General features: G+C 39.5%; 1 protein-coding gene across 7 annotated transcripts in view; it reads right to left on the reverse strand.

The window, feature by feature from the left end:
- The window catches only part of SYNE1 (spectrin repeat containing nuclear envelope protein 1), a gene marked incomplete at its 5' end in the record, with an annotated part of 457248 nt that overhangs the window by 123642 nt on the left and 308866 nt on the right, over positions 1 to 24740 (reverse strand). For 4 of the 7 annotated variants that reach the window (XM_082668956.1, XM_082668955.1, XM_082668954.1 and 1 more), the window contains 7 exons: positions 3427 to 3528; positions 7966 to 8175; positions 8758 to 8913; positions 9115 to 9246; positions 12170 to 12326; positions 17253 to 17362; positions 18315 to 18449. In XM_082668956.1, coding sequence (XP_082525082.1) covers positions 3427 to 3528; positions 7966 to 8175; positions 8758 to 8913; positions 9115 to 9246; positions 12170 to 12326; positions 17253 to 17362; positions 18315 to 18449 — 1002 coding nt within the window. The remainder of the gene's footprint in view (positions 1 to 3426; positions 3529 to 7965; positions 8176 to 8757; positions 8914 to 9114; positions 9247 to 12169; positions 12327 to 17252; positions 17363 to 18314; positions 18450 to 24740) is intronic. The other 3 variants (XM_082668958.1, XM_082668957.1, XM_082668959.1) reach the window with 1 other exon arrangement.

Raw genomic sequence — 24740 nt, forward strand, 5'->3', positions numbered from 1 at the left:
TTGGAAGAAAAGCAACCTCAGCTGCCCTGATGAAAAGAATATGGACTCCACATGGCAGATGAAACACACGTGTCTTATTTTCTCTCTCCTGAGTCCCCACCAAAACCACTGCCAATATTTTGTTTGCTTGTTTTCTGGGGTGTTTTTCCTTCATAAATCTACAAGGGCAAAGAAATAGGAAAGAGGGTAATACCAACAAAATTTTGCCAGCTGAAAATCAGAAGGATACACGGGAATTGACTTAGGAAATCTGAGAAGCTGAATCCTAAGCTAAATTAAAGCAACAGGAAATTAAAGCAACGACCAAATTAAAGCAACAGGAATCTCTGGAACCCTGGGCAACATGGGGCGGGTGCTAACTAAGGAGGGTTGGTGGAAAGCTGCTTAAAGAGCACCTCGATTCCCAGATCCCCTTCCTCATTCCACACTGGCTCTTCCCTTCCTTGGCGAAAGACTGCAAGTTCATTTTCTGGAGAAGGTAAAACAGATGTCTCTGGACTGAGGGGCACCAGGCACAGTTGTGGGCTCGAGTCCTTGACTGAAAACAAGGGGATAAAGGGACAACACCCACTGAATGCTGAATGTGGATCCCCTACGTCTCCTAGAGTGCTGAAGCCTTGTTTCTACTCTCCAGACAGAAGGCGGTGGGCGGGAGAATATGAAAAGACCAACAGAAAAGACCTAAAAAGTTTGACACAAGGATTCTCCAATAGCCCACACAGATCATCCTTCCATAAATCTCAAAATTGTCAAGCCCCATCCATTCATGAAGTTCCCATTCAGTCTCTCATCCTAAATGTGAAGAGACAACAAAGCATTTACAAATAGCTGAGAAAAGCCTCTAACATGAAAGACGGAGACCAAAATAGGCCAACAAATTAAAAGCAACCCGGAGGGGAATAGATTATACAGGAAAAACCAACAAATAAAAAACTCCCCCCAAGTCCCCCCAAAACCCTTTCAACCCCCAAATCACTAATATACCAGAGAGATTATAAAAGACAATGCATGTATTTGAAAAAGAACAGGATACTACCCCAAAGTGGATAGTACTTCCCAGTCTCTGAGAAGATTAAATGCATGAGAGCAGATATGCAGAAGTCAACAGAAAAGTTTAGAGTTGAAACTGAGGAAGTTTCCAGAAAGCAGAGCAAAAAGACAAAGAGAGACATGTCCCTCGATAAGAAAGTTAGAGGATTGGACCAGAACATCCAGCATCTGCCTAAAAGGAGTTTCAGAAAGGGAGACAGATAAAATAGAGGGATGAAAACTATTTAAATAACTCTTAGAAAATGTTCCAGAATAGGAAGATGAGAGCTGCCAGATCAAAAGAGCCCACTGAGCCCCCAGCCCGGTGGATGAAACAGACCATCCCCAAGGCATGTCACTGTGAAATTTCAGAACTCTGAGACCTTCGGGAATTAGAACAATTTTCAATTCCTCAAGCCAACGCTGGAAGCTAGAAAACAATGGAGCAAAAGCCTCCAAACTCTGTAAAGAACTGACCAAGGATTGTATAAAGAGCCTGGCTATGAGTAGTATGTGAGCATATGACTGGAACATTTCCAGACACGCAAAACATTGAAAACTCTATGTAGCACGCATCCTTTCTTAGTAAGGATGCGCACTAAGGAAACAAGGAAGCAATACAGTAAAGAGAAAGACCTGAAGCTCAGCAAAGAGAAGACCCAGCAGAAGGGAGAAGTGAAAGAAATTCTCAGAACGGTAGTAAAGGGAGATTGAAGAAGACAGCTGTGCAACAGGCTTATGGGGCAACCGGTCTGTTCTAGGTCAGAATGACACGACTCAAAAGATGAATATATCCCCATGCTTCTGCTACTGTTACCTCTTTAACCCAAGGAGGGTAGGGATGGGATTAGCACTTTTTGAGTTGCTTTCCATTTATTCAGCGAAATCAGGAGTAATTTATTTTTATCTCTGGGATTTACATTGGTTGTATTGGTCAATAGTCAGTAAAAGTGTTACTTGTGATCATACGTATCCTAAATTTCACATTAGAAATTCAAGGCAAAGCACTCTTATGGCTGCTCAAATTCTGCTTGGGATTGGGTACATTATAAGCCAAAAATAAAAAATAAAAAGGGGTCCTTTCAAGTAGAAGTTATGATGCAGAAGAATGATTTTCAATTTGGGAAGAATGAGGGATCTCTGTTAAAAAACAGATGAAATTAGGGCGCAGAAAGATACATATTCAAATATAATTTTGCAAACTGTTTTAGATGGTCAGAGAGGGAGAGAGATCTAGATATCTCATCCTATAGGGAAGTATTTGAGGTGGTCTGTATTTCAGGTGATTCCCTATGGCCTCTACCCACAGAACCATTAGAGGTCTACTGAAACTAGGGTATGCAATTCCATTAAAGCACACATTTTCATCATTACTTAGTTTATGAAATGGGATGTTCTGTGTAACATCCTTCCCATTGCCTCCCTCCTCCTGAGCTGTCATGTCAAGCACCAGATGCAGGAGTTGGCACTGACACTTATCCTCACCCCCAAACATCCCTAGTGACTTTCCACTGCCAGTGGTCTCCAAGGTACTCACCCCAAAGTACCCAAAAGTGTTTAAGATGATTGATGAGAATGAAACACTATGTCTTTCCTTTATATACAACCACATGCGTTTTTAATTTTCAGTTGTGTGTATGCTTTATAACACAGTGCCTGCTTATAATTTATAAATAAGTAAATACACATATATTTGTGGTGTGTGCTTACTGTTTTAACCAATGAAGTGCGCAAGCAATAAAGTTGACCACTCGTTTGTAGAACAAAGTCCAAATTCTCTGACATTCAACAGACTCTATAAGTTGCTTCAAATTTCCTCTTTGAACCCTACTTCCCCTCAATCACCTTTGTTCATTGTTCAGTTCAGTCAAACAGGATTACTTGCTTTTCTCCCGAAGTGCCCTGAATGGTCTAACATTTATGCCTTTGTTCTTGCTGTTCTCTTTACTAGAACACCTTTCTTCCCAGTCTCTGTGTGTCCAAACTTCTAAGTCCAGTTCGAATTTCCCTTTACAAAATTTTCCCTAATCCTACCACCGCTGAAGGTAATCTCCCAGCTTCTAAACATCCATAGTGCTTCATGTGTAACGCTACCAGGACGGTCTGACTCCCTGTCGAGTGTCATTGAGGTTCATGTCTAATCTCATGGTTAGGTGGCAAACACCTTCAGGTCAGCATCTGTCACTAACACCTTTTCCTCTCTCACATTTCCTGGTTACACACAGAAGTAAGTGACAGAGTCAATGTAATCTGTAAACCTGGTACTTAAAAACAAAATAGATGACAAACAAAAATGCTACAGTAAGCCATTAATATTCCAAAGAATATGTGGAATTTCAAAGTAAATCAGATCTACTCATCGCACTTGCTCTTATGGAAAAAGGCGGCTGTAAATACCTCTATTTGCTCTGCCACAGGCTGTTCAAACACATTTGCCAGTTTCTGCAGAATGATGTATTTGTGGTCAGCCAGTGATGCAAACAGCACCTTCAGATCATTCTGAGGAGGAAAGCAACAGGAAGGCTTAACATGTGTAACAGGAAATTCAAAATGGCTGTAAATATAACACACATTCTTAGAAATAATATACAGGGGTAGGAATTTAATTGTTTCCAGAAGAAACAATATTATCTTATGGGAAAGTAAAAGGAACTGGTAACAATTTATACAAGTGCTAAAAAATTTACACCAAGTGCTAGAATTTGTTATACAAAGCATTTCCAACACAACACAGATGGAGACGAAGTACACAAATAAAAAGCAATATTGGTCACCCAAATGTTCTTGTTATTTCTGTAATAAAGGAGCACATTTAAACATTGCAGCAGAAATATTACACTAAGGACTTCTAGCTAGTAAAACAACCTGGAGGTGGTGTTGTGTTTGGGGGAAAAATATTATTCTTAAGAATAATTATGATCCTTTTTTTCCTCTCTCCTCTCCTTCCCTCTCTCCCTCACTTCCTTCTTTCTCTTATTTTCAAAGAATTTGCACCAGCTTATAAAAAGCCATCCAGAAGTTTAGAAGATAAACATTATTCACAGTGACCAAAGACATACGAAAAGACAACACAAAAAAATCTTAGCTAAGCCTACTCATAAACGTTACTCATTTAAATGTCCAAATATACTTATATTGAGTTAACTCTGTACAGAAAGGAGACAACTCTCAGACTTTTTGATACTCAATTCTAAAAGGAATAATGAACTAGAACAAAGCTTGAATTATAACATTTTTAATTTTTCTCCTGAAATATCAACAAGTAAGCTCTATTTCTTATTAGTTAGAAACTGCTGTGATGGGCTGGTTGCTCATCATAGGCTGAAGCCTGACTTATCACATTCTCTTCAGCGGGAGTTGATCACATGTGTGTATGGTACCAAGATGCAAAAATTCTGACTGTCTCATGAGTAGAAGGATAATCACACCAAAGAAGAAAAGAAGTCTTTAAGGATACATGGCAGCATTATAACACAAAATACGAGGCTGAAGGAAAAGAGTAGGTGTATTATGCCGTTTAAAAAGAAAAGAAGAAATAGAACTGAACGTGAGATTTAGAGAAAAGCATACGGTCCTAAGAGGCAGCAGCTGCCACTAACCAAAACCCAAACCAATCTGCAAGCCTAGCTGCAGACTAGACGAGAAATTATAAGAACAGCACTGGAAAAACGATGCCAGAAACAAGGGTTCTGCTTATGAGTTATGATAATGCTTGTGTCATCAGCTGTGCTCAGGGTAAGGCCACGTGGGCCATTAGAACCATGATACATTTATCTGTTTATATGCATAAGAAAAGAGGTTCCCATTCATTTGAACAGATTCAAAAGAAGTAAAGTCCTTATTACCTACATGTATTTAGAAAAACATTAGTTCCGTTAATCTAAATGAGTAGATAAGTATAAAGGTGGGTTAGAAATGAAGAGGGTATATGTATTTCCTGTATATCATCTTTACATTTTTAATAGCACATTTTCTAGATTAATCATATTCTACTCCAGGTAATAGAGAACAGAGTTCACATTTCTAGAAGCTGCGCTAATTACTAGACGAGACTAGCCAAGAAGAAAGTAAAGCAGAGAATATGACTGATTTAAAAATTACTAAATAAAGGACTTTAAGAGGTGCTTATAACCATATGGATGTTGGTATTTTCTTACGAATGAAAATCCAAAGGCTTTAACCATTTCTTAATACCACACTTGTGATACAGCAGGGTATTTAAGGTATCTATATACTACACACATAACAGACATCACAATTTTTTTCTTACAGTTACTGGAATTACTTGTAGGGCATAAAGAGGTGGGCTTCTAGCTGTTTGAGAAACAGGAAGCTTCAAGTTTTAAAATCATTTGTGTTGCCCTGCTCATTCAGTAAGAAATTCTTTCATTTTTTACTTTTTAAATAAAATATTCAACTATAAAAATGTCTAGGAAATTTATTTGGGTTTAAGTCTATGAATAAAAGTTTTAAAAATACAGAATAGGTGATAATTAACTTGTGATTCCATGTAGATAACATACTTCAACATAACATCTACCCATTTTCCAGATTGTCTGTTGGGTACAGGATAACGTTAACATCTGGCAAAAGCTAATACTCAAAAGTTAACTGGGAGCTTCCCTGGTAGCACAGTGGTTGAGAGTCCGCCTGCCGATGCAGGGGACGCGGGTTCGTGCCCCGGTCCAGGAAGATCCCACATGCCACGGAGCGGCTGGGCCCGTGAGCCGTGGCCGCTGAGCCTGCGCGTCCGGAGCCTGTGCTCCACAACGGGAGAGGCCACAACAGTGAGAGGCCCGCGTACCGCAAAAAAAAAAAAAAAAAAAAAAAAAAAAGTTAACTGTAAAATGAAGGCTACCATTCCAATAAGCGCTGAGCACTGAGAGTATACCAGGTGCTCAGTGCAAAGTAAAATGGTTTGTGACTTGACTTTTAATTATATTAACATTGGAACTCCTTCTCTCAATTAAATTGGAGCACAGACATTTTGAAATGTCAGTTTTTGTTTGTGAGCTGGCCACCAGCAAGTAGAAACTTGTTGGCAGAGAAAAATAGAGAAGATGATTAAAAGAGAATTTCAAGATTACTTGTTCTTCTCTTGATCCTCTACCCAAAATAAGTTCCAGAGTATTCGTGCTTAGTTCAGTTTTTACTCTGACTGGCTATGATTACCAATAACAACTGAAAAGTACCAGAGACACTAGCATAGAGAACGCAATTTGAAAAAGGGAAACATGCCTCCTGGTGATACACCCATTTGCACTTTTAACCCACCTCATTCATGGCCAATTGACTAGAATGCTATGAAAACTCAGTGTGTTATTTTATGCAAGAGGAATTTTAGAGTAAGGAAACAAGTTTCCGTAAGTTGCACAACAGTTTAGCTGATTTGAGACATACTATGTACAGATGCACATGCAATCAGATCTTGCATTCAAGACAAAATACCCAAATAATCAACCCCAGGTTTTCTAACTGAAAGGGAAATGCTCTTTCCTCTCTGTGTACTACACAGCATAACAGATACAAATGCAAATATCCAATGCAGGTCATTCTTCTAAGCCACAGACTTGCGACTATTCACCTGAGTATTTTAATTCTACCCGATATCCTTGCCCAGCCAGTGGTACTGCTAACGACCCAGTCTTGCCCCTTGGTCCATGGCACTGCTCCCACCTGTCTTTTCTGTCAGCCAATGCCCCCCAGATGCTCACGTCAGAGTCCCTGGAGTTCCTCAGCAGTGCCCCTTTCTCTTGTTGCCCAGATCCAAACAGACGCTCCCCTATTGATTCTGCCTTCCAAATATATCTTGAATAAGTCTACTTTTCTCCAACTCCCCCGCCATCATCCTAACAATATAAAATATACAAACATTCTTTGAGTCAAATCCTGGCTCCAGTTCTTGATGGTTAAATAACCTTGGAGAAATAATTTAACTTTTCCACTGGTTTTAGAGCCTATATCTATTATCATAAATACTACTATTAATTGCAGCAACAGTAACAAAACTTGCTGAGTGCTTACTACGTTTCAGACACTGTTTACAGTATTTTACACATTTTAACTCATTTTGTCCTCACAAAGCCCTAAAAGGTAGTTACCTTGGGCATGGTTTAATAGTTGAGGATACTTAGGTCAGAGAAGCAGCTAAGGTTATACAGCAGTAGGTGATAAAAATCATAATATTATTATTATGTCAATAATACATGTGAAGATTTCTTTTGAGTAGAGAAATGATACACAAATGTTTGTGATAATTTTAGTTTATAGTTTTAAGAACGTAAACTACTGGAAGGCAATGATAATTTGTCCCTCTAGATGAATATCTAGAAAATTCCACATTTCCTGGCTAGTGGTATGTTTACTTGACACTTTACAGTATTTTTTTGGAAATCAAAATTTTACATCAACCCCTTGGCCCTAATTACATGTATTACATGAATCTATTTTATAAGTCTTCTGTGTTCGCTACAAATAAAATTCAATTAGAATGTAAGTATTCCCAAAGGATGCTTTTTATTACTTCCTGCATGTTTCTTTGGTCTTATGTTTTAAACTCCAGTTTTATCAACTGGAAATTATCATTATAATATGCCATATATATGAGCTTCACTGGTTGAATTTAAAGTTCTATTCAGCCCTAAGTTTGGTTGGCTGATTTTCTCAACCTTCCACTTCTAGGAGCATCAAACTTTGTTTTCTATTCCTTGAGTTCAACCCCCTTGTTTTTCTGTAATGTTCTTGCCCTATGTACCTTTGAAAAAAAACGTAGGTCTATATCTATATAAAAGGTAGGTCTATATCTATATAAAAGGTAGGTCTATATCTATATACCTTGATAGGTATATAGGTAGGTCTATATCATACCTCGGTAAGATCCTGTTTATTGTTGAAGGTAGCTGGAAAATGGTGAAACATCTCTTGATAATGTCTTACCTGGAAATTTAGTATTTGCTGAAGTCTTTCCTTCATCTGATGACATCGTTGATTTACTACTGAGTCTAGCAAAGACAATCTGCCCAAAAGACAACCCAAAGTGTCTTCGATAACATCTCGGTTATCACCATTCTCTGGAAAGGCTTGGGAAAACAAGTTCTTGTTCTTATCCATTTCTTCAGACATTTCCTTAATATCTTTGGCAAGAGTCTGGGGTTGATAAGAAAGTGCATTTCAATGTTTAGATCCATGAATTTACATACAAATCGAGTCATTTCCTCATAGGAAGTCCACTATATCTCTCATACTGCTCAGTGATAATTACATCTAAGGCAAGTTGGACCACTTCATACACTTCTGTAAATATTAGGCAAGTTACTGTTATTTTCCTCAGAAACTTCACATCATTTGCTAATACTAATATATAATATTTGGTGAAAAGATGAGTTTTCTAAGGTGTCATTTAGAAATTCATAATTCTTATTTTTAGTCTGTGTTTCACATGGGGAAGCTTTGCAATATACAACAGGGTTCCCACGGAGTCCTCAGTTTCTTCCACCTCCCACATACACAAGACAAAGAATAAAACTACAAAACATAAATATCTTTGACAGCTTTTGATATTTAGGCAATTCTTTTCTGCATTATGCTGCTTGGAAATACACCTCATTTGTCCCTTATTAGAACTGTTTTATGCTTGACCTTCTTTATACATAACGTTAATTATCCAATATCAGCATTTCAAGTGCTGCGTAATGTCATACACCCACAGACACGGGCTGCCAAACTTACCTCTTGGTTAAAGAGGCAAGTTTCCGCCTCTGCTGGTAGAAGTGCTGTGGCAGCAAATAAGCGATCCTCTACATCATCCAGCCACGTAGAGGTAGCCGAGACCCCGTCGTATAGCTTCTGTTCCAAGTCAGTGTTCTGCCTCTTTGTCCCTCCACCCTGAGAAAAAAAGGAAGGAACAAAGGATTAATTACAGTGTTTTGAGGAATCAAAGAAAAATACCAGGATGAGATGCTGGGGTCCAGTGGCTCTGCCTTTCCGGGGCTAATCACTAGCGCTGGGTCTCAACAGCTCACGCCCAGGGGTGGAGCAACCCCCTGGGATCCCAGATCCACAAGGAGACCAAGCGCACCACCCTACCTGGGCTGAAACCTCCTCGAAGGCCTGGTTCAATCCATCCAGCAAAGATGTCACCGCGGATTTATCCTGGGCCTGTCCGTCCCCTTTGTACAGTGGCATGCCAGACAGGAGCCGATTTGGCCTGCTGTAAAGCTGTAGGCAGACAGGAGAGCTTAGTTAGGACCAGTTGTACTCTATCCAGGTGTTCTCATTTAGAAATGAACACTGAAGCCGATGCTGGGAAAACTGTGTTTATGGAAACCTCTGCTGGAGAAAAACCACCTTACAACACACCATGTCCACTAAACATGATGACCAGATCCAGCAATGGCAATGTTTCTCTGATGGACCAAGAAAAAAAGAAAGAAAGAAAAGAAAATAGTGGGGAAAAATGCCTGAATTCTTATCATAGCCTTCCTCTCAACTTAATCTTGGTTTTAGCACAACCCATGATGAAATAATTCAGCCGAAATACCAGAACTAGACTGATCCCTTTGCTTTCATGATTCCTTTACTTCCCCCCTAAACTCTTTTAGGCAAACACAATGTCTCCCCAGTAAGGACTATGATATGGCCTCGCACTCAAATGTTTTAATGATGTTTCTGCTCAAACTCAGTGTCCTGTAATTTTTTAGAACACCTCATCTTGCCCTTACTTTTCAGGCTGATTAATTCATTATCCTCTACACATGCCGGGCTCATTCCCCACTGTGGCTGGACGCTCACCACCCAGCATCTCTTTATAATCCACTGCCTTAAATTCCACACCTCTTCTAGCCACTTTCCACTTTTTTTTTTTTTTTTTTTACTTTTGTTTCCTTTTTAATTCCCGCTAATGGAGCCTCCCCAGCTGCTAAATTTTTCAGAAATGTCTCAAGCATTTCCTTAGTTGGGTTACAGGTTCCTAGGAGCAGAAGCCATATCTCATCCTGAGGCCAGGTGTTCTGCAGAGATGCTAAATACAGTGGAAGTGAACAAAGAAACAGTGCTCTGAAAGACTGATGCCTTTTGACCTAATGAACTTGAGGCAAAAAAAAGTGCCTGTTTTTACACTTGAGATTAGTTAAGTATATCATCCAAGTGTACAAAATTGTCAGTAAGGTAACATGAAAAATGAGGGACTTCAGAGTTAAACAGACCTGCATCTCCAACCCAGTTTGGCCTCTTCTTAGTCACAAGACCCTGAGAAATTATCTAATCTCTCCAAGCCTTAGCTGACTGATCTACGAAGAGAGGTAATGTCAACCTCACCACAGCATTGTTATGTTAACACCTAGAACACAAAATATGTTCCTCATAGATCATTCCCTTTCTTTCTGGAAACTCATAGCCGGACTACTTCTTCCTGTACTTTTCTCTCACCTCTTCTCACCAAAGAGAAGAAAGTGCTGACAGGGCACTGAGAGAAAAAGCAGCTCTCCCAGATGAGAGCAGGTATGGTGGAGACGTCCAGGTCAGCAATGCTGGATGGGCGACTCATGCAAGTGTTCAAGCTGAATGGACAAGAGGCAGAATCAGGGGTCGGGCATTTCACAAGCGAAGAGTATTAAGTACGCATGGAATGTGACTAGAAATATCCCAGATTTATCTGACTTAGGAGAGTCAGAAAAGGCTGCAGTCCACCATTTAGGACGGTAAATACCACTTACAGACAAAGGAATGGGGAAATCCTATCACATGAACAGTGCTGTTCTGAAGTCCAGGAGATCTAGGTCGGCAATTAAGAACTCAAGCCGTGAGTCTGAGGAATGTTTGATCGGGGTGTGAAGGAGGATCCATTCAAACACAGGTAGGAGGTCCATGCAAAAGGTATAAGGGCCCTGTGTGCCAGCGTGGGCCCTGTGTGCCAGGGTGGAGTATGATTTCGAGACAACTGCCTCTGGAAAGGGAGGGCTTTCTATTCTCCAGGGCCAGAGCTGGTGATGGTCCTGTGGACAGAGGCAAAGAAGGCCCTGGCCAGGGAGTGAGAAGGTGTGAATGCCACAAGAGGCTGTAAACGGAGACAGAGGTGAATGGCTCTGTACGACTTACGCACGGCTCTCAGCAGATGGGGCACCTTTAGACATCCCCCTTTCAGGTGATCCTGGCAAGGTGTACCTGCCCTACAGTGCCTGCTTTGTCAGCTCCTGCCTTTCCCTCCTCTGTAATTATTGATACCCTTTCTCTTCCGGGGTCAGCCTCTCCCAGCTCCTAAGCTAGTCCGGAGCAGAGCAGTGAAAACAGCAGCTTCCCCAGATCCACAGTGAAGGTCTTAGAACTTGCTCTGATGATACCTCCGTGGTGGGACGGCCAGAGCAGGGCTGACCCAGGACCTGGGCTAGGCTTCTATCTCCAGCATCCTGCTGGGCCACAGCTGTGGTGAGCATCACAGGCTTCCCTGACTAGCTCTTAAGGGGTGAATCCCTCTGACTCTCTGTTGTTCTCAGGCTTCTGCTTAGGGTGAACTCATAGCTATTATCTATCTGGAACCTTCTATTGCTATATTTAATTCCACTGGATTTGGCTTGCTTGTTGGAACCAAGTCCAACATCACGAGTACCCACCCATCTTGGGAACCAGCCTACAGATGGGCCAGTGACCACTGTTAACTGACCCCTGAATTCCCCTCCCTTTAGCTCCACTGAGGTCCCAGTGTGTTTCCCAGTAAGATCTTCGGAAATGATTAAATACTGGAAGTAGCAAAAGACAATAAGATAACTTGATAACTTACTGACAAATTTGTAGCTTTTTTTTTTTTTTTTGGCCTGGATGTGTATATCCTTAATTTTCAAAGTTGTGGGGAAAAAGGGGAGGCCCATTTGAAATTTAATGGTTTATGCTAACGAGTCATCAGATATTAATCTTCTCTGAGGAAAACAGTATCTAGAAGTCAAATAAACTTCCACATATCATTATATCATTATAAAGGGATATGTGAAACAGGCTTGTTAAGAAGAGTGTAGGATGAGTAGTTTTTTTATGTCTTATTCTGGAATTGATAATGAAATATAGGTGGTTGCACAGTTATATCCACTCCCATAGCATAAGCTGTACATCTTTTACATCAGTTAATATGTAAAAGCAAAACGTTCGATACCCCTTGCTCTTGTTCGTGTTGCAGAACATTCTGAAGCAGTTTCTGCTTGGTGCTGAATTCCTGATGGAGGCTTTCCCATTTCATTCTCATCTGGTCTTCAGCAGGTGATTTCTGCCCTTCCATCCCCAACTCCTGGGATAACACATCAGGTTTTTCGCTATTAGAAGAATAAATAATCTAAGTTTACAATGTGTGTAAAAAGGCAATAAGTTCTAGGTAATTTATTATGTGTACTAGATCTGGCTTCTAAAATTGCAACCAGATTATTTCAGTCATTAGCTCATACTTTAAAAATATAAATTAAAATAGAAAACTTGAGACTAATAGTAAAGCAAGTATATTCTGACTCATATAATTGAACCACGAGCACAATAATTAAAAAAATACACTGAAAACAGCTCAGCATTAAAGATAAAAATAACTGTAACTTTTAGGACCAGAAAGCAGACGATAAGACTTGTATCCTTTGACAAATAGCCCACAAACTGATTCAAAAGCCCTAAAAATGCTGCCTAGTCTATTGAGAGTTTTCACCCTGAGTCCAAGGAAAATACTACAGAACAGGTTTCAGGACATGCAATAGGAGTACAGAATGTGGAAGGATCATCCTTAAAGAGAGGCATAAGGTAGCATCTGAGACTATGGCTCTGGGGGTGAGACAGATCTGGGTTCCCTGTTCCAGCACGTTAGATTTGTGACTTTGAGTAAGTCACTTCACTTCTCAGAGCCTCAGTTTCCTCATCTTTATTTTTTTATCCTTTTGGCTGTGCCGTGCGGCACGTGGGATCTTAGTTCACCGACCAGGGATCGAACCCCGGCCCCCTGCATTGGAAGCGCGGAGTCTTAACCACTGGATCGCCAGGGGAGTCCAATCTTCTCATCTTTAAAATGAAGATAGTACCTATCTTGCAGAAGTATGAGAATTAAATTTAGAGAAGATATGCATAATGCCTATGACCCTATCTGGTCAAAAACAGCCAGTCAGTCAATGGGGCCTAAATGATAATGGTAATGGCAATGATAAGAACCTGGGGGACCCAAGTTCCAATAGGTCCTAGTTTGTCAGGGGTTTTGAAGTCCTAACTAGAACCATGTCAGCCGAAAGCCATACTAGATAGCCATTACTATTACTTTGATGGAAACTTTTGCTCAAGTGAAGAAAAAAAAAATAACCAGTTCATTGGCAGAATACTACTATATACTACCCCAAAGCCAATTCTTTTCAGAATAAGCATTGAATACAATAGTTTCTCTAGGTAGGTCTGTTGAAGTAAACCTTAAAAAATTATCTATAAGGCTATGATGCAGCATTTCTACTTCTAGGATATAACAGAATCTTTCTTACCTGCACACTTAAAGACATGTTAAGAGGTTAAGTTCAACAATGCTAGTAATAGCAAAAAAACAAACAAAAAAATGGCAACAATATAAAGGCCCATCAATAAGAAAATGGGTAAGTTGTTATAGTTACAAGTTAAAATACTGTTAAGCAGTTAAAATGAAAAAACTAGATCTATATGTATCAACATGGATTGATCTAAAAAAGTAATGCTGAGTGAAAAAATATCAAAATAAAACTGATACCTCTAATTTTGCTATATTAGTCTCTGGATTTTTCTGCCTTTTTTTTTTTTCCCCTTTGGCCTCATCCCACGGCTTGTGGGATCTTAGTTCCCTGACCAGGGATCAAACCTGGGCCCTCGGCAGTGAGAGTACAGAGTCCTAACCACTGGACTGCCAAGGAATTCCCTAAGGATTTTTCTGCTTTTTAAAAAGCATTTTAAATAAAAAACAAGTTTTAAAATTCTTCTGAAATTAAATTTCTTTATTGTGCTGTTTTTTGGGGTGGTGGACTGCAGTGCGTCACTTTTAATTCATTTATATTTGCATAACAATTTAGTATAAAACCTGGGGATATCTGGGAATTCCTTGGCGGTCCAGTGGTTAGGACTCCGCTTTCAGTGCAAAGGGCTTGGGTGCAATCCTGGTCAGGGAACTAAGATCCCGCAAGCCGCGTGGCCAAAAAAGGAAAAAAAAAAAACCTCCCGGGGATATTTAATATGTATATATTCTTATGTTTAAGCATTGACACATATATAATGCCACCAGCAAATTAGTCTTAAATAAGAACACAGCCTTTCGTTTCCCATAGAAAATATTCTTCTTTTCCTTTGATATTTATATCAATTAATTTCCAGTTGAGTTTCCTTAGTGATCTTGGAAGGACTCCTCCATCAATTCTCCTGTACGTCACACAGTACTTATTCTTTATTTATTAAATTTGTAGCCATGAAGCAAACCATGCCCATCCCACAGGGATTTTCTGACATAAACCAATTCACACTTGATAGTCTTAGAAAATCAGCTAATATGTTGAAGGCTGAATATATAAAGTTTTTCCCTAGCAACGTTATTCTGTTCTTTTAAAAATATATACATATATTTTTCTTTTGACTTCTGGATAGCGTTTAATTGATGGTTGCTTGTTTGCTCGGTGTATTTACCAAAAGGCATGGCTGCTCTGTCATCAACTAGATTTAAAGGAGATTTTTCTAAAGATTTTGTATAAAAATTAAAGAATGTATAAGTATTTGGAGTAAATGTTCTACAGAAAGCCAGTACTGCACTGCAAATTTCTCTTTAAAATATTTTTATATTTGAACGCGCAATTTATAGCTGCTTGTCTTTCATTTGGCTCCTTTCCAAAGCTAAAGGCCAAGGAAAGAAAAGAAAATCATGGCAAGAAAGTTGCAGAATATTCCTACCGCTGCTTCTCGTGACTCTACATACAATGAGGAGGCAATGTGTGGATGGGTTCTTCGTAAAAACAGAGTTTGGCAAAAATATTCAGAAAACTATGAGGGATGAATAAACATCTCAGAAGAACTGGGAACAGAAAAGAAAATGCAAAGTGAAGGCAAGTCTCTACTCAGAGTCGAAACAGCGTTCCTCGTTTTAGATTTATACAGACACTCGTTTATGGCCTTCTCAGCATTTTTAAGCCTGAGGACAACAGAGACTTTTAAAACCCCATTATATTTTAACGCAATTTGTACAGTATTAGGGTTATTTTAATGGAATTCCTGACTGTAGATGTTATTCATTCCTATTGTATGTATTCATTCCTATTCTTTTAAATTGATATTTATTAGTTGTATCAATATTTTTACTGCTTTTTGTTTTTCTTTCCTTGAATATCTTCCTATTTCTTATATGTATATACATATACAGTCAACACGCATGTCATATGTCAGCAACTTTATGTCAAACTGAATAACCTTAAAAAAAAAAGGAAAGAAAAATCTCCAAATCTACCCTCGCCAAAGTTACTTTTGATCATCCACATCTACTCTGGTTCTTACTCATACACGTACTATACATTCAATTTTATATCACATTTTTTACTTAGGACCACATATACATTTTCTGATATTGTTACATAATTTTTTGTTAAGATTATATAGGCATAAAATTTTTCTTAGGCCTTTTTTTAATTATTTGGTATTATAAATAATATTTCAAAAGTCATCTTTATACCATGTATTTCCTCCAAACAAATGTTCAGAAATGAAAACACTGGAGGCCATGGAGTTAAAGCTCTTTGACACATGATGGTTGTCAAAGGATGCTGCTAAATTTCAACTGTTAGCATTGCATGAACACAGAGGTTTCGCTGAAAGTTTTTTTTTTAATGTTTTAGATTTTAAAGATACTTCTCCTATATATCCTTTCAGTTGACATTCACAATGTTCACAGCACAGCCCTTCTGTGATGATGGTAGTCAATTATTACTCTAATTCTACTGATAAGCAAACGAAGTCTCGGAGTTGAGTTACTTTTCCATGGTGACAAATACAGAACTGGACTAAAACCCAGACCTGCCTCAAAATACAGGGACACTTCCACTCTTCTTCAGTTTATTTTCCTTCCTACCTTTTAAACCAGAATCTTCAACCTGAAAATTCTCCACTTTCCTTAATTTTTCTTCAACACTTTACTTTCCTGTGTAAAAGACTTTCAGTCTCTACTCCAAACCAGGACTCAAAGCTCAATGACTTTATATACAGAAACTGTAGAAACAGATCATCAAGAAAACTCAAGATACTTAGAAGGCACATATATTTATTTTTCAGAATGATATTAGGGGAAGATTAGCTCTGGTAGGGAAAATGTTTTGCAGTTAGATATAATTATTCAGTTAGAAATATCATGAATCTAATTTTATAATGCATGTCTTATTTGATTTTAAAAATGAACTTAGCATCTTCTATAGACAGAAATGCTAAGCGTAGTGGAAAGAGGGTAAGCGAGTTAGCCATTATAATTACTCGCTATACTCATGCTGCACAACAAAATGTTCAAAATGCAAGTAAATGTAACATCATAAAGTGAAAACAAAATGATTAAATTTTTGCAGATGTTCAAAATAAAATTTTGAGTGAGATGTTTACATTTCTTCAAATGTTAAGAAAACAGCGACAAGAAGAGAACAGTAAGCTGTCATCAGAGAAATGTAAATCAAAACCACAATTAGGTATCACCTCACACCTGTCAGAATGGCTATCATCAAAAAGACCACAAATAACAGATGTTGGCAAGGATGTGAAGCAAAGGGAACTGTTGTGCACTGCTGGTGGGAGTGTGAATTGGTGCAGTCACTGTGGAAAACAGTATGGAGGTTCCTCAAAAAACTAAAAATAAAACTGTCATAAGTTCCAGCAATTCCACTCCTCGGTATATATTTGAAGAAAATAAAAACTCTCATCTGAAAAGATACATGCACCCCAATGTTCATGGCAGCATTATTCACAGTAGCCAAGATATGGAAGCAACCTAAGTGTCCATCAACAGATGAATGGATAAAGAAGATGTGGTACCTATATACAATGGAATATTACTCAGCCATAAAAAAGAATGAAAAGTTTTCCACTTGCAACAACATGGACAGACTTAGAGGGTATTATGCTTAGTGAAATAAGTCAGACAGAGAAAGACAAATACTGTATGATATCACTTAAACATGGAATCTAAAAGAATAAAACAAACTAGTGAATTAAAAAAAAAAAGAATGAAAGAAACCTACCCAACACCACCAGAAGTCTCTGCAGCTGAGTATTGGGTTAGAATTTCCTCTCCAAGACTGGCTACTGACTGGAGGAGGCTCTTCTGCTCTGCTAATTCCTGTTCCAATTCCTGCTCAAGGAAAAGGACAAATAAAAACATCTTTGTTACTTTATGATTATTGTCTACAATCACAGCTCTATGTCTAGAAAATTCTCAGAGAACTTTGGTAGTAAGTTTTTAAGTTTGCACATTACACAAAAGGTGTGGTTTAGGTAACTGTTCAGACATGTCTCCAAGTCTTCTGTAACTTTCTTTGGCTTTGATAAAAGATACTCTCTGAATAATCTTGGGGGAAAAAAAAAAAAAAAATCAATGAGAAAAGAAACTTTTGCTGGGCAATGGTGCCCCCAAGTGGTACAAAATGCACTTTCACTTTTCAAAAGTCGATACTGCCTTGTTCTAACTGAAAGAGACCCTTGAGAGCAACAGCTCTCTTCAATTTCCCACTCACTTGATAAATTGGATCATCAATGGCCTCAGTTTTACTTTTTCATTATTTATAATAAATGTCTCTACTCTTTGATAAAATATTTTAATATGCCCTCTCCATAAAGTGAAGATATCAATGAGCAATCCTTCTCAGTCATCAAAGCTCGTTTGTTTCACCTGGCAGTAACTTGCAATCCTATTTTGTGATGGTATCTACTTGAGCGCTGAAAGCAAATATCATTTCTTTTAAAAACATGTAACTCAGACATTTACCAATTCTCAGAGGCCTTTCTGAGGTTTTTATTATTTATAATAGAGGCAAGACTAGAAATAGAGGGCAGATTATAATTGAGTTACACTGTTTTAAAAGTAAGCACAAGCTCTTCTTTGAGAACCGACTTTAAAATGACCAGTCATTCCAGTGGTCACAAGTAAGTACATGGAAAGGAAACAGCCAGGTCCTGCTTCTGTCCAAAGAGAAGATAAAGGGGCATTCTATCTTTAGTACAGAAGGAACCTGTCCTTCTAAAACATTTCTCTCAAGGTGTTCGTCTGGTCTGTCTGCAGGTGAGAAGGTCAGGAAGTGCGTTACTTTTTGCTGCTGGAGGCTGCTCTGTCGCTGTTGGGTCCACGCGGTCCGAGCTTGAGCCAGCCATTCCTGAACGCCGGGGCTCTGAGTGGCAGCCAGGTCAGCATCGCTCTCCTCCTTCTCCTGGGCTGTCCCCTGCTTTAAACGAGGCAGAAATCAAGAGTCATATTACCCACTGGAAGACCTTAACCAAAACAGAGTGACAGCTCCTTTTTAGCGTGGTCTGAATAATGATACCAAAGTGGCTCCATGTGGACATGAGACCACATTAAAAAAAACGGTAACACAAAACCCCCCGAATTTATGGCATTTGCAGGAGGGAGATGATTATACTCAGAAACACCTGAGGGGAAAAAACTGTCCTCTAGAGGCTAGGATTTTTAGCTGACTGATGTGGTCACCACATACCATTCTGGAATTTTTTCCATGAGAATATAACTCTAGATCTTATTTCCTTTACTGTCACCACCAGGACTAGACTCCGCTGCCATCTGTTGCCACTCTGGCTTTGACAAAGTATGGCTAAAGGAGAAAGCCAATGTAATTACTTATTACCCGGGCAGGAGTTCATTCTTCCTGCTAGACTGTCCTGACGGAATTTAACAGGCCCTAAAATACGGTGTATCGGAATGGAACTAGTTCTGAATGAGTGCCTTTCTACTCCCATATATTTATACGTCACAGGATAAATTACACCATTTTGGTATGACTCATGTACTAAATACGGATCAGTACCCACTGTGTGTCAGGCACTGTTTTGGGCATTGGGTGGTATTCAGCCCAGAAGCCAGACAAGGGCCCTGCTGGGGAGACAGACAATAAACAAACAAGATACACTGGGATGGTGATAAGAGCTACAAAGAATGTGAAACTAGATAATGGGATGGAAAGTGAAGGGCAAGGGTTTCTTAGGCTGGGGAGGAAGGCGTCTGCAGAGCTGACAATGTGTGTGGAGTGCTGGCAAAGATTGGGGGAGGGGCCTCCAGGCCTAGGGAACCGCTGGAGCAAAGGCCGTAGGGGAAAGAAGCTTAGCATCTCAGAGAGCAGAGACAGGGCAAGCATGGCTGGAGCAAGGGGAGGGGCCGGGGGCAGGCGCAAAGAAAGGGAACATTCTTTAGGGTGCTTCCATAGAGGAGTCGTCCTGCGGAGATGCTGCTCCCCCAGCCTCTGGCTCCTCTCTGCCGACTCTGACCACGGAATGGGGTACAGCCACCCCAGCTCAGCCCGCCTGACTGCCCACAAAGACCCTTCTCTTCCTCTTATTTTCAGAACTGTACGCTAACTCTTACAGAGAAATAGATGGGGGCTGTTCCCCCTCTGTCTTACCCAATAGAATCTCATAATTAAACTGTAGAATGTTCCAGATCGTCAACCTGGCAACATCTGTATCCGTGCTTGAAGTGCAGTGAAGCAAACAGTGAAACCTATAGGTACTATTTATATTTCATCCTGATTCTGAGCCACCTTAGCTCACAGGTACTTGCTTTCCTTTAAGATGACCCAGCTCCCCAGTAAAAGAAGGTGGTTTAGGTAGAACAACTGGCGTGCCACTGGCCTAAAACATGTTATTTGCATTTCGCAGGACCTTCAGGTGACTAGTGACACCCAGGTCAGTACGTTCCCCGCCCTCCCAGGAGTGCCTCTTCCAGAGAAGCAGTGATCTTCCTGAAGGTGGGAGGTTTGGGGTGGTCCGGCATTCCCCCAGGACTGAAGGCCACACATTGTTGCACAAAGCAGTCTCCCCCATCTGAGAACGCTCCATCTACCCAGATCCTGGCTTTTCCAGGCAAGGAGGAAACAGCAGGTCCAAACAGACCTGTAGAGAATGACCCCAAAGAAGTCAGTGTAACAGGTTGAAAGCTGTCCCTAGTCAAAGCCCCAGTGACAAAACAGTGGCCATGGTCCTGACCTGCGAACTCTCTTTTGTGGGCTCCAGCCACTTCCTCTCTGCTTTGCCCTTCAGTAAAGGTTTGTTTTCAGAGCCCAGCCTGAAGACTCCCGTGGCAACTCCTCAGGGCCCCAGCTCACCCTTCTCTGCAGGTAACTATAGTCTGACTGAGAGCTCTGATTTCAAATTCCTCACACTGGGGAAAAATGCCAATTGTACTTGGAAAAACAGCAGTTGAAATCTTAGGTCTTAAGGACAACTTAACCACTTTTACACGCACGGACACATTTCAGATTCTAAGACAAAATCTAAGAAGGGGACTCATATTTGATTAATTGAATCCACAGCTTGAGAAAAAAGGAAATTATGCAGCATCAAAAACAGATGCTAGTATGCATTTTCTCTGTGGTGAGGTTTGGTTTTTCAGTTAGCCAGTTTTTCTCTGGCTGATTTCATCATTTTGAAACATCAGTCTTGGACCACAGGAAGCAAAAAATGATTAAGAATCGGTTCAAATTCCTTTTCCTTTCCCCTTGGGATACGAAGGCATTGACAGAAGGAATAAAATAATGGTAATTACAGTATCTGAGGTCTGATAACAGTTTTCTGACCTATCTAGGGAATAGGAAATAAGGTGGATTACATAGCCCCACCCAGGTGGGACCCAGAGGGATCCCGCCTCGGTGGGGCTACGTGAGCTGTTTATTGTGGAAATACTAGAAGAGTAACCATTTTTGCCAGGAACATTCCTTGGAACATTAGCGAGGATTGGAGAATGCTTAACATTAAATAAAACACTTGTTTATAAAGCATTTCATTATTTATATAGGGTGAACTCTGTTCCTTAGATGAATGATAATGTGTGAAAATGATTTAAACTTATTACAAAGAAAGACATCATGTAACTCGAGAGATGTTATTATATGCCTGCGTCATAGAGAGAAGGAAACCATTTTGGGGTGGGGTGGGGAGAACTAACTGGATTATTCACTGATGTGCCTAGAAGTCCAATTAGTTAAAAAGAATGGCCATAAGACATGTGACCATTTTACAGATAACTAGCACTGAGGAATTATGTGCGTATGGTCACACATGATTTAGGAAGGTATTCCAGCTCTCCTGAATTATGCAAACCCAACTTCACTGACGTCCACACTCAATGGAAGGTTTTTTTTCCCCCAGTTAACATTAGTTAATTTTAGATCAACTCCGTACACCGGGGTAAATAGTCCTTTTCCTGGCAATAATAATGTAAACTGGACTCTATTCCTGCAGTTGGAAAAATAATCTCAACAGCTCCGATTGTATTTAGAAAATCAATATTTTATATCCTGGGAACTCATGAGACGAAAAGATGATGGTATTTATAGATACTTTAAAACAAACAACGACCAATTTCAGTGCAAACAGTGCCACATTTTTCTGTATTTACACTTCACACAGCAGTATCCCCAGGGAAGCTTACACTTGCGGGCAGAGTCAGAACTTCAGTCATGTGAAGAATCCCTGCGGCCAGGATCTGCTGGGTGTGGGCACCAGCCCTACCAGTCTCAGACCAGGCCTCGGAGCATGTCAGGAGTTTTTCCTCCCAAAGAATGCGGCCTGCAAACAGTTGCTGTTATTATTATACTGAGACTGGAGCACTTCCTGTAAGCGCTACTTGCATGAAAATCCTCAGGATTTTTTTAAAAAGTTAAACACTACTATGATCCCTATTTTACAGATCAGAAAACATCAGTGAGACACATTTTGGGAAGTTCAAGAATCTTGCCCCAGAGTCACCTACTCAGTAACTGGTGGCGCCAGGCGGGGGAGACGTCAGAGCAGCAGTTCTAAAGCGACGGCTCGAGAACCACGCCTGGCTTCTGGATAGGTTTGTTTGGCACACAAATTATTTTAAAATTTTAGAATAAAATGTCAACGTTTTAAAACTGGAAAATTTTAGATATAAATATGCTTTCTCTGGAAGATCTAGAAATGCTGCCTGTAAATTCTGGAGCTGAGTAACAACTGCTTCTTTGACAGGCGACCAGCTTGCCAAGGTCCTGACTGGGTCAGCTTCACTCATTTATATTCCCTTCCCAGGCCCTGAGGCCTTGCAACTGTGCCAGCACCCTTCCTCTCTTTAACCTCTAGATGTGCCTGTGTATTAGGCTGGCCCTTCCCTTCCTACCTGCCTCTAGGCATAGGGCACAACTGGAGACTGATAAATGATAACTATCCCAGACAGGAAACCTTGAAGTCCTTCCCTTTGTTTTGGTTTCTTGAAGTTCATTCACACACCAACAATGGGGGAAAAATGAGGGGAAAAAAAAAGCATTACGCGTGAGATTGACAATAACTTTTATAAAACTAAGTGAACTGTGGTATACTCTCCCAGCTAGAAAATCCTTCTAGTTTTGTTCAACTTTAATACTTTTAACATTTTACTTTTTGCTTTAATTCATAAAGTCAGACTGTGTATGCATTTTAAAGTATGTGAATTTAACGTGAAAAGTTGCATTTTGTCTTTATTGGCATTTATTTATCTAATAGTGAGTTCAAGTATTTTTTCATACGTTCATTGGCCATTTGTATTTCTTTTCCTTTGAATCACCTCTTCGTATTTTTTGTCTATATTTCTATTAGGTGACCTTTTCTTATTTTTTTATTGATTTACAATAAGATTTCTGGAAATTAAGGGAATTAATTCCTGGTCATGTGAATTGCATAGTTTCTTCCGTATTTGTCCATGTCATTTAATTTGGTTAATATTTTCTTGGTCATACAGAACTTTCTCACTTCTATGTAGTAATTTTAAAGAAACTAAAATTCTGGGTTTGGGGAACACTGGCAAAGGTCCTTCCGATCCCAAGATTTTTTTTTTAAATACCCATACATCCAGAACGTTTTAGATTTAGTTTTTACATTAAATCTTTGATCCACCTGTGATGCACTTTTTTCTGTAAAGAGTGGGATAGGGGATCTAGTTTATCATATTTCAAGTGGCTTGCCTATTACTTTATTTATTCATTATAATTTAATTTATTTATTTTTGGCTGTGTTGGGTCTTCGTTGCTGCATGCGGGCTTTCTCTAGTTGTGGCGAGCAGGGGCTACTCTTCGTTGCAGTGTGCAGGCTTCTCATTGCAGTGGCTTCTCTTGTTGCGGAGCACCGGCTCTAGGTACACGGGCTTCATTAGTTGCAGCGCACGGGCTTCATTGCTCTGCGGCATGTGGGATCTTCCCAGGCCAGGGCTTGAACCCGTGTCCTCTGCATTAGCAGGTGGTTTCTTAAACACTGCGCCACCAGGGAAGTCCCCTATTACTTTATTATTATTTACACAGTGAATCGTATTTTAAACAGTGACTTGAAATGCCACCTTAAACATTTATCTAATGCCCTTGTATACTGGGATCTCTTTTGGGAATATTTATTCTAATTTTTTGTTCATCCATTTATTGTGCCAATACTAATTATTGTAATATTGTATTTTAATATATAAGAATATTTAACCCCTCATAACTCTTTACTGTCAGAATTTTACAGTTTTTTTCAGGTTTATTTTATTCCAGGTAAACCTGGTATCATTTTGTCACATTTCAAATATATACAGTTAGTATTTTAGTTGTGAATAACTTAAATTTATGTTTTAGTAGAGGAAAATTTGACATGTTTAAGATACTGTACTCCTATCTAAAAATAAAGTTTCTCTCTATTTTTTCAGGTATTTTTGGTATCACTCGGGTTTTAAAATGTCGAGATTTCAAATACTTTATATTTTGTTCATGTTATAAATGGAAAATTATTGTATATTATTTCGCTAACTTTTTATTTATACAGGAAAGTTATGGATTCTCTATTTCATCCTTTTAATAAGCCAGTCTTCTTACGAAATTCTTCCATTGCTTCTAATAGTTTTCTGTTGACTAGGCTTGATGTTCCAGATCATGTAATCATATGATTAGCAAAGAACTGAAAATACGTAGTTTAGTCCAAAAAAATTTATTACACTGAGAAAGCAGAAGCAATCGCAGTGAATGTTCATTAAGCTCCCACTATAATATTTGTGCCATATCCCCTGCCAGCATCTGTACTCAGATACAGATGTTTCCCTCCCTCCTGATACTGGTTCCAAGACCACTCCCTCCCCTTTGATCCCATCTTCTCCCTTCTAACAAGAAGACTGTTGCGGCAATCTCACTTCTTTCTCATCCATTTTTCCTCTACTGAGTTGTTTCCATCTCCCTGTAAACATGTCATTATTCTCTGATCTTAAAATGGAACAAATTTCTCCTAACTTACTTCTTATAGTTTATTCCATTCCTCTGTTCCTCTTTATAGTGAAACTCCTGAGTTTCCTGCACGCTTCCTCTCCAACTCCCTTCTCCATTCTCACTTCCATTTCAGAGGGTTTTTTGCCTCCACTATTTCACTGAAAAGCTGTGGTTGGGGTCACAGAAGACCTGCATGTTGCTAAATCCAGTGGTCAGTTCTCAGTCCTCATTTTAACTCACTTACCCTCAAGTGTCTTCCAGGAACCCAAATCTCACTTTTCTTCC

The sequence above is a fragment of the Grampus griseus genome (assembly GCF_964374135.1).
Source record: "Grampus griseus genome assembly, chromosome: 13".
In the NCBI taxonomy this organism is placed as follows: domain Eukaryota; kingdom Metazoa; phylum Chordata; class Mammalia; order Artiodactyla; family Delphinidae; genus Grampus; species Grampus griseus.